Raw genomic sequence first — 10,205 nt, forward strand, 5'->3', positions numbered from 1 at the left:
TCACCAGCAGCAGCAGCAGCACCACGCCGGACCGGACCCGCTTCCCCCGCGGCTCCTCCAGCCGCTCCACCTTCCACGGCGCTCAGCTCAGAGACCGACGACCCGCCACGTACAACGGGCCCCCGGCCTCGCCCAGCCTGTCGCAGCACGCCGCCGCGTCGCTGGCCGCACCTCACCGCGGCACCTCCAGCTCCCTCATCGGGAAGATCACCTCCAAGTTCGTACGCAGGTCAGTCACCAACAAGAAGCTGAGTCCCAATTCAGAGGCTGCATTTAAAGACCGATTGTGTCGGAGCAGACTTGAACTTTGACTTTGTGGTATCCCATGATTCATTGCGTGCTGGTAATGAAAACAGCCTGTTGATCACACTGTTAAATGTCAGGATTGTGTTTCAGCTCAGTTCAACAGTTAACGGTCCAACTGTTAAAACCAAGAGACTTAAAACCTCAAGTTTTGGTGAGAAAAGGTTACATGTAGTCAAGGTTGCTAGGCGACAGGAGCTTTGCGACGCCACAGTTAGGGGCGGGAACAGCTGGTGACACAAAGTGAAAATCCTAAACCAAACCGTCTCATCTCGGTTCGTCCTTCGCGGCCACACCGTCGCACTGTCCTCCGATGTTTCTTTGCTGCCATATTATTGTAAATACCGGCACGCAATGAATCTTGGGATATGTTGGGCCACGAAGGAGCCTGTGAAATGTGACAGTGTAGTCGCGGCACTGAAGGATGCGGCCCCTGCGTTGGGACTTAGGACGACACACTGTGAGCCGGTGACACAGGGACTATTTCTTCAGTAGTTGTAGTCAGATTTCTCAGACCTGGATCAATAAAACCAAAACCCTCTGACTGCAGAGAAAAAACCACATGTGAATAATTAATATGTTCATGTGTGATCTGGGCGAGTTTAACAATAACAACATCAAAGATGCTCTGAATGAAAATCTACCTTCTTCTTCTTGTGCTTTAAAACTGCTGTTTGTTCGTGTCCTTCCTCCAGGAGTTTATCAGGCGAACCCAAAGAAGAGGTGCGGGACTCCAAGCCTCGCTCGCTGCGGTTCACCTGGAGCATGAAGACCACGTCCTCCATGGAGCCGGGCGACATGATGAAGGAGATCCGGCGGGTTCTGGACGCCAACAACTGTGACTATGAGCAGCGTGAGCGCTACATGCTGTTCTGCGTGCACGGCGACGCCCGGCAGGACAGCCTGGTCCAGTGGGAGATGGAGGTGTGCAAACTGCCCCGCCTCTCGCTCAACGGCGTGCGGTTTAAACGGATCTCGGGCACGTCCATCGCCTTCAAAAACATCGCCTCCAAAGTGGCCAACGAGCTCAGGCTGTGAACGAATCACATGATCCTGAAACACTGACGAGGAGGACGTCTCTGCACCTCCTCTTCAAAGGACGACGCCCCGTCTCGTGGCGGCGGCCGTCTTGTGTTCAGCACTATTCCAGGATAACTGCTGTATGACTCAGAGAAACTTCACCTTATTATACTCCACACAGTTACTATTTAATGTTATCACTAAATGTTGACGCCAGTGAAACCAAATATGAAATCAAGTGGCGGCGCAGACATCCAGCAGGTCGTGGTTCGTCCCTCGGTGTTCGGTCGGTTTATCGCTGCGTTTACATGCACTAAAGAAATCTGATCCTCCCAAAACCTTGGAGACTGAGTCCTGACCATCACGTAAAGTGGAAACTCTGTCAGGTCAAAGGGATTAAAGCTGATCCACACAGGTAGATTTCTACTGGAGGAACCTGCGAGCGAGCAAAGAGCCAGGACAGGAAGGAGTATTCAGGAGGAGACGGATCAGACTGCATGTAATCTGAAGTGTTAGAGTTATTATAATGTTGCTGAGCATGTCAACGCGTTATCCAGTTTCTTGCCTTAACCTGATCTCTTGACAGTGACCTGGTTCCTGGAGTGCAGGTGAATCATTACCTCTGCTCTACCTGTGCAACTCTGCTGGCATGTGAAGTACAGGAAAGTAGAACAGCTGTTTACAGACGCAGTGAAGGTCGAAAACACTCAGTATTCATCATGACCCTGTTGTGAACAGACAAATTAATTAAAGGAGAGCGTCGGTGAGTTTTATGGACGTGGACGAGACCCAAGTTACAAACACCTTCGCTATCAGTTTTTTCTTCGCTCACCAAGTAATCACTGTTTAGCTTTGTTAAAATCATGAAGGTTTCAAATTCTTATCGTAGCTGCTGCAGTGAAGCCGATTTGTCTTAGAACATGGAAAATAAACGCTTCATTTCCTCTTAAAGACCAATGAAAGCAAAGCTGAGTGAGAGATTAGCTAGCTAACGTGTTTATGTCATGACTCTGTTGCGGCGATGGCGCAATTGCATATAAAGTCAATGCTAATGCTGCATTCACGTGCTCCTCGGATTCAAATTGTGGAAACAACATGGCTGTTATGAAGATGTGCTGTGTCTTATTGGTCAGAGCGTTAAGCAGCAGGTTGCTAGCTTACTGCTAACGGATAATGTTTCTAACTGATCCAGGTTGTTCTATGTCGACAGCAACTAACAGTTACAACCTACTAACATATTATAATTTAAATGTTAATGAAATAATGCACGAGATGCAAAATGTGAATTTGCACCATTAATCAAAAGTTTCTCACCATAAACCAAACATTTACTTTCGTCTGCCATGTTTCTGCATAAATGATGTCATCAACTTTTCGTTGACTTTCCGAGCCGGTCGCGCGATGGACGGCGAGAGAAGGGATTGAAAACGGTCAGTTTGAGCTGTAGCACAAACAACACACAGGGTTGCCAGACGTCCTGGTTTTCCAGGGTTTGTTCTATTTTTGAAACGACTGTCCCGGAAAATTGATATTCTTTCCTGGGACACGAATTGTCTCGGCTTTTGTGAAAATGCACGTAAAAAAAAAAAAAAAAAAAAAAAAGATTTCCCTATAACGCTATTCTGCTTTCTTCCTGGTTATGTCCAACTCCGTGTTAGGGGGTAGACAAGTGGCAGCAAGGGTGTTAGTAAAAAAGGAAAACAAGTGGTGAGGGTGCTCACTTTAGCTCTGAGCCGCCGATCCTGGGTTTGACTCCCGACCGGCTCTTTACTGCATGTCTCAAAATAAAACTTCAGTTTTTGAAATGGGGGAGAGATGGATGAGAAGGACCTGGAAACAAAACCAGGGGAAAATTTTAATCATCGCCTCATGATTGTATCCCTCCGCCACTCAGTCTAGTTCCAGGTTACAGAGTCACATTACATATGCTGTGAAGTCCTGAGTTACACCTAAAAAGTGTTTTGTGAGGTCACACTGACCTTGAACTGAAATTCCCTCAAGGCGTTGCCGGAGATATCACGTTCACAAGGATAAAACTGAATTTTGTGAGGTCACTGTTACCTTTGACCTTTCACCTTTCACCACCAAAGTCTAATCAGTTCGCCCCTGAGTCCAACTGGACATTTTTACCAAATTTGAATAATTTCCGTCAAGGCGTTACTGAGATATCGTGGGATGGACAGTTTTTCACACATCAAACGTGGCAACCGTTCCAATCACCGATGTTAGCCTGTTAGCCACAGCTAGCTCCTGTTGGTACATTAGCTTGTTGAGGCGGATGAACTCAGATGACTGTGGAGTCCGGCTGCTCAGTTTGTGTATCACACCTTAACAGCTAGTTGACAAATTAACATGTGTTAGCTCCTTAGCACAAAAGTACAGGTATAAATTAGGTTTCTCTCTTGCTAATGTTAGCTTAGCATAGTGTTCTGTCGTACATGATGGTAAAGTGAGTTAAGTTTCATCCATTCACTCTCACCTGGACGTGTTTATAGGGAAAGAGGCTCGTACCTCAGCAGAGATCCACCTTTACGCCGTAGGTTGCACAGTTTGCAGCAGAGGGAATGAGTCATGAAACGTGATGAACAATCAGGTTGTGACAACATCCTCACTGAGGAAATGTGACCTCTGACCTCCTGACGCAGCGCACCCTTTTACTCCCCCTGCTGGCTGATGTTAATACTGTTGCAATAATATTAGAGCGTCGGCGACGGTGTCGATGCTCGGCAACGTTTCCTGGTTTGTTCAAACACAAACTGTAAATCTTTTTCTGCATTTACAGCTGACAGATCAGAATGTGTTTTCATTATTTCTTCTCTGCTGTATAAGATGATACCTGTCCAGGTGGATGTACAGGTTCAGGGTTGATTCGTCTTGGTTTGTGTACAGAGTCTGTTTTTATTTGGTCTACACTGTCTCCATCTTTATTATTTTCCCACCATTGGAAATGTTTTTATTCTTATTTTCAAGGTTTTTAGCAGTGAGATCAAATTCAGATTTTTTTTTTTTATAACGGTGGTCGTGTTTATGTTGCTGTTGAACGGAGCATAAACCAGAACGACACCAATGAGACGTTCAAATGCACTTCAAGTTCAACAAAGCAAATCATTCACACGTCTCCGTTTCAAACTTAAAGGTCACTCTGGTTTTTTTCTATTTCTTTCTGTCATGAACAAACCTCATGTGCAGCGACGAACCAACAGCGTGTCAGTCCGTCTTCTTCAGCTCCGAGCTCATTGGTTCCTACTGAACATGGAAAAAAAACTCAATACAGTTTCACTGAAAAAGAAAAGCTCGGCAATTTGTTGAAACATCCTCATGAATATAAAAAAAAATTGGCAACTGACAATAAATAAAATTTGAATTATTGAAATATCTGCTGTTTCAAACGTCACAAACATCAGTATTCGATGCTTTTCTTCGTTACACATGATAAGAAACTGAAAAACTTTGCATTTTTATTTTTATTTAATTATTTTTATTTATTTTCAAAATTTTTTGGCATTAAACAGACAAACGTGAAGTGAAAAAATAATCAGCAGATTTATAGTTAATGAGAATAAGTGTTAGTTACAGCCCTATAAGGCATTTGCTGGGGACTATTTTCAGCGGAGGATTAATCCACATGTGACGCATTAGTGAGTATTTGAGGCAGCAGGACGGTGTGTGTGTTCGCGGTGATGAAGGAACATGTCACCCAGGGCAACAGCGTGTTTAATAGTTTCTGGAAACAACGGCACTAAGAAGAATAACCTCGTTAGCACGTGACATTAATTGTTGGTTTGAATCTGCACGTGGGATTTGTTCACATTTACTGCCGTTTCCTGTCGGATCAACTCAAATCTGTGTCTGTTCCACCACTCGATGCCTTCTGAATGTACTGCTCTGTACGTCCTATGCATTCAGCTGTGTCAGAGGAAAAGAGCAGTCAGTGGTTTTCCTTTCACTTTGACTTCTTTTGTATATTTGTAATTATTTTCCCACTAATCTTTGTCTGTGTTTCAGCAGAGCTGCTAACCAGCTCTCCTTGTCTCTACAGTGTCGAGGTCCTGAGGGTTCTCTGTGCAATGGTTCTCCATCATTACTGAAACCGGAGAACGCTTCGTACTGTACGTTGTAGCACTTAAACAAAAACAAAAAAAAACAACAAAAAAAAAAAACAGGAGGGGAACAAACAGTGAAAATGTAACGTCCCTGTCTGACAGGGATGGGAGGGGTGAATGTGATGCTGCCTTCATGTCGTGGGAAAGACTGTACGTAAATCTGAGCCTCTTACTTGAAAATAGCCTTCACCTCAGCTTTCAGATAGTAACTCGTACCCGGCGGCTGCCTCCGATCTGTCAGGCTCGTCACCAACAGGGAAGTAGCAAAGTCCAGTGTAGCCATGATAGATGCATTTTAAATAAAAACCACTGAGATGAAACATCTTCACCATGATTCGTTTTTTTGATCCCAGCTGTTAAAAAGCCACCGTGACATTTAATACTGCTGTTTGGGTAACGTTTTATTTTCTGAACATCTTCCACTTGATTCTTTCTGTTGATTAGTAGCTGTTCTCACATTGTCTTCAGTCCTCAAGAAGACGTGACTGAAGAAATGATCTCAGGTCTGAGATCTGTACTCATACTTACTGTACACAATCACACACACATACACACACACACATCATGTGACCTGTCGGCTTCAGCTTCCTCCAGCAGAGGACCTGGGACCAGAGTCCAGGCTGAATGCGCAGGAAGCTCCTGATGAAGATGAAGATGAATCCAGACCTGAAGAAATATTCTGAAGTCCAGGAATTAAAAACCACTTCAAGCCACAAAGAGTGAAAATGATTGTTCAACTGTGGTCATGGTTTATTAGAAAACGGTTTGTGAGAGATGGGACAGAGACGGACAACCTTGAAGTCAAACCAGAATCTCCTCCTCGTGGTCGTATCCCTCCGCCGCTCAGACTAGTTCCAGGTCACATCTCTGTTTATCCAGAGTCATAAAATATGAACCATTTGTGTGAAATCTTGTCATAATTTATGTGAAGTTTTGAGTTATGGCTAAAAAGTGTTTTCTGAGGTCACACTGACCTTTGACCTTTAACCACCAAAATCTAATCAGCTTGTCCTTGAGTCCCAGTGGATATTTTCCTGCCAAATGTGAAGGAATTCCCTTGAAGAATTCTCAAGATGTCGCATTCACAAGGCCAAAACTGCGTTTTGTGAGGTCACCATGACCTTGACCTTTGACCTTTGACCACCAAAATCTGATCCCAGTTCCTAGTGAATGTTTGTACCAAATTTGAAGAAATTCCGTTGAGGTGTTTCTGAGATATTGTGTCCACGACAATGGGACTGACACCTCGAAAACCATCAATCAATCAATAACCTCAAAAGGTTTTAATCTCGTCAGACTTCTCGTTTGTTTTGAGTCTTTACTTTGGTGTTAAACTTCAACATTCATCAAGTTGCTCAAAATAATAATATTTTTTAATTTAAGGTAAACACAAGAAACTTGTGCTACAGAAAATGGACCAGACTCAGTGAATAGCTCCCTAAGCTTAACATGTCCTATGATAACTATTAATTTAGCTATACAGACTAATGAGCAGTGATAACTAACATGTCTTTGGGGTCATCAGGTGGGAACCTCCTTTCATCAGTGTTTCGTCTAGTTGGTCCCACGACACCTCCAGGAGGCTAGACAGTGATCACTGGCGTCCCAGAGTCACTCCCCTAATGCCAGCCATCACTGCTCATCACACCATGACTATTTTCCCCTTTACCATTTTGAATGAGGGAGGTAGTCAAGGAGAGATGCCTTTTAGGGCTGAACTCTCCCCCGCCGGATTAGGCTGTGCTCTTCGATCTCCTTTATGAGCTGGTTCAGGCCTCTGTCAACAGACTCCTTCAGAGCAGTGAAGACCTGAACACCTTCTGCTTTTTCTCTGTCTGCATCATCTTTACTGATCTTGACTGAGCGTTTGATCTCTTGAATCTTCACTCGTCTCTTCTGGATCATTTGCTGAATTTCAGCCTCTGTCTTCTCCAGCTCTGCCTTCTTTCCTTCATATCCTTCTTTCAGAGGAAGAGCCAGCAACCCAAACTGCAGCTTCCATGAGGGGGCACCCACAAGCAAGCTATGGAAAATGGGGATGAGCACCCCAACGGAAAAACGACAACGATCGCAGTCTGTTTATGTGGCAAAGTCTGCAAGGACCAGCATGGCTTGAAGATCCACCAGGCAAAAATGAAATGTTTGACGCGGAAGCAGGTGGAGCAACGCACAGGTCCAGTACCTGGTGAGACGCAGGAGGGGCCCAGCCGGGAGTCAACCCACAGTGCCCAGACTCTCCACGCTCCACAAGCCCCACCCTATGTCAGGCATTCACAACACCACCGGCCAACAAAGAAAGTGGCTCCAGTTCGATGAGGACCTGGATCAAGTCCTTGAAGCTGCTGCAAGGGGAGATGTTGACCAGAAGTTGCGGACGATGGCCGCAATGATCATCAGCATCGGTGTCGAAAGGTTTGGCACAAAAGAGCAACAGCCAACCAAGGGTCGGGGGGAACCAAATAGACGAGAGGTGAAGATAAGCCAGCTTCGGCAGGAGCTTAAACTTCTTGGGCGGCAGTTTAAGCAGGCAAGGGAGGAGGAGAAGGCCGGGCTGGCAGAGCTCCGCAGCATCCTGAGAAAAAAACTCACCACCCTCCGTTGAGCCAATGGCATAGGAGGAGGGGTAGGGAAAGAGTCAGGAAACGTGCAGCCTTCATCTCGAATCCTTTTGGCTTCACCAAGAAGATCCTCGGGCAGAAAAGAAGTGGCCACCTTGCCTGTACTGAAGATGAGGTTAACAAATACTTCAGTGCCACCTACAGTGACAGTGCAAGAGAGGAACATCTTGGGCCATGCAGGGCCTTAATAACTCCACCAGAACCCACCGTAGCATTTAACATCAAAGAGCCAACTTTAAAAGAAGTTGAGGGAGTTGTGAAAGCTGTGGAGTGCCATATGTTGTCTACAAGAGATCCCCCAGACTCTTGAAGCGGCTGTGGACCATCCTAAAAATCATCTGGTGAAGGGGGAAGGTGGCACAGCAGTGGAGACATGCAGAGGGTGTTTGGATTCCATAGGAGGAGAACTCAAGTACCATCGAGCAGTTCATTTCACTCCTTAGTGTTGAGGGCAAGATATTTTTTTTAGTAGACGTTGCCCAGTGCATGACGGAGTTCCTCCTGAGGAACACCTACATCGACACGTCGGTGCAGAAGGGTGGAGTCCCAAAGGTCCCAGGATGCATCGAGCATACAGGAGTCATCACCCAGCTGATCCGGGAGGTGCGCGAAGGCAAAGGAGACCTGGCAGTCCTGTGGCTCGATCTTGCAAACGCCTACGGGTCTATTCCACACATGCTGGTGGAAACCTCGCTGGTACGACACCACGTTCCAGGCAACATCAGGGACCTCATACTGGATTATTACAGCTGTTTCAGTTTGAGAGACACCTCCGGAACAGTAACATCTACATTTCATCAGCTGGAGAAGGGCATTGTCACCTGATGCACCATTTCCATGATATTGTTTGCCTTGGCCATGAATATGGTGGTGAAATCAGCAGAGGTTGAGTGCAGATGCCCACTCACCACTCGGTGCAGCAGCCCCCCATCAGAACATAGTAACTACAACATCGGTCGCGGGCTGTAGATGGGTCCTGCAAGGCCTTGAGCGTCTCATTAGCTGGGCCCGGATGGACTTCAAGCCAGCAAAGTCCAGGTCCCTGGTTGTGAAGAGGGGGAAGGTTACAGACCAGTTTCGCTTCTCTATAAGAGGCGTCCAGATCCCATCTGTGGTAGAGAAGCCAGTCAAGAGCCTGGGTAAAATTTACACTGTACCTTGAAGAACACCGTAGCACTCCAATCAACATCAGAGGAGTTGGGAACCTGGCTGACAGCGGTCGACAAGTCGGGGCTTCCAGGCAAGGTTAAAGCCTGGATTTACCAACATGGCAACTTGCCACGACTCCTCTGGCCATTGCTGGTGTATGACGTGCCAATGACCACCGTCAAGTGCTTCGAGAGGAAGGTCAGTTGTTTCCTCCGGAAGTGGTTGGGCCTACCACAAAGCCTCAGCAGCATCGCCTTATATGGGAGGAACAACAAGCTAAAACTGCCTTTTAGTAGTCTGACGGAGGAGTTTATGGTTACCCGAGCAAGGGAGGTGCTGCTGTATAGGGACTCCAGTGACATCAAAGTCTCCTCAGCAGGCATAGAAGTCAGAACCAGCAGGAAGTGGAAGGCTCTCGAGGCAGTCAACCAGGCTGAGGCACGATTGCGACACAGTGAGCTGGTGGGAACAGTGGCAGCCGGACGGGGCAGGTCTCAGGAGCAATCCAAGACCTCGCTACCACAAGTCCCAGGGAAAGGAAAGGTGACAGCTGATCCAGGAGGAGGTCCGAGCAGGGGTGGAGGAAGCCCACTGCAGCTCGGCAGTAGGGATGCGGCAGCAGGGTGCATGGACCCGATGGGAAGAGGCAGCTGACCGGAAGATATCCTGGACAGAGCTATGGAGTTCTGAGCCACACCGGATCAAGTTCCTCATTCAGTCAGTATATGATGTACTCCCAAGCCCGTCCAAACTCTTCCACTGGGGCTTGGCCGAGAATCCGCTGTGCCCTCTCTGCCAGAGAGCCGGATCGTTGGAGCACATCCTGAGCTGCTGCCCACGGGCACTTGGAGATGGGCGTTACCGCTGGCGCCACGACCAAGTGCTGCGGGTCATCGCAGAGTTCATCAGCACAAGGATCTCTACCAGCAAACACCAACAACCAGCAAGGCAGTCCATCGCCTTTGTTAGGGCTGGGGAGAAGCCACAGCAGCACCGGAGTCAAGCAGGGGGG

At 46.9% G+C, this 10,205-nt stretch overlaps 1 protein-coding gene and 1 pseudogene across 1 annotated transcript in view; both read left to right on the forward strand.

Moving 5' to 3' along the window:
• Positions 1–5,746, forward strand: part of LOC111649819 (serine/threonine-protein kinase MARK1-like) — a 24,183-nt gene extending 18,437 nt beyond the window's left edge. Inside the window, exons 16-17 of the mRNA XM_087172095.1 lie at positions 1–229; positions 999–5,746. The exon at positions 1–229 is cut by the window's left edge and continues 38 nt beyond it. Coding sequence (XP_087028221.1) covers positions 1–229; positions 999–1,341 — 572 coding nt within the window. The 3' untranslated portion in view covers positions 1,342–5,746. The remainder of the gene's footprint in view (positions 230–998) is intronic.
• Positions 5,747–7,728: 1,982 nt separating this feature from the next.
• The window catches only part of LOC111649818 (uncharacterized), a 6,924-nt pseudogene continuing 4,447 nt past the window's right edge, over positions 7,729–10,205 (forward strand).

Source organism: Seriola lalandi, unplaced genomic scaffold (genome assembly GCF_002814215.2).
Source record: "Seriola lalandi dorsalis isolate HSWRI2012SDOR001 ecotype SW California unplaced genomic scaffold, Sedor1 jcf7180002052035, whole genome shotgun sequence".
In the NCBI taxonomy this organism is placed as follows: domain Eukaryota; kingdom Metazoa; phylum Chordata; class Actinopteri; order Carangiformes; family Carangidae; genus Seriola; species Seriola lalandi.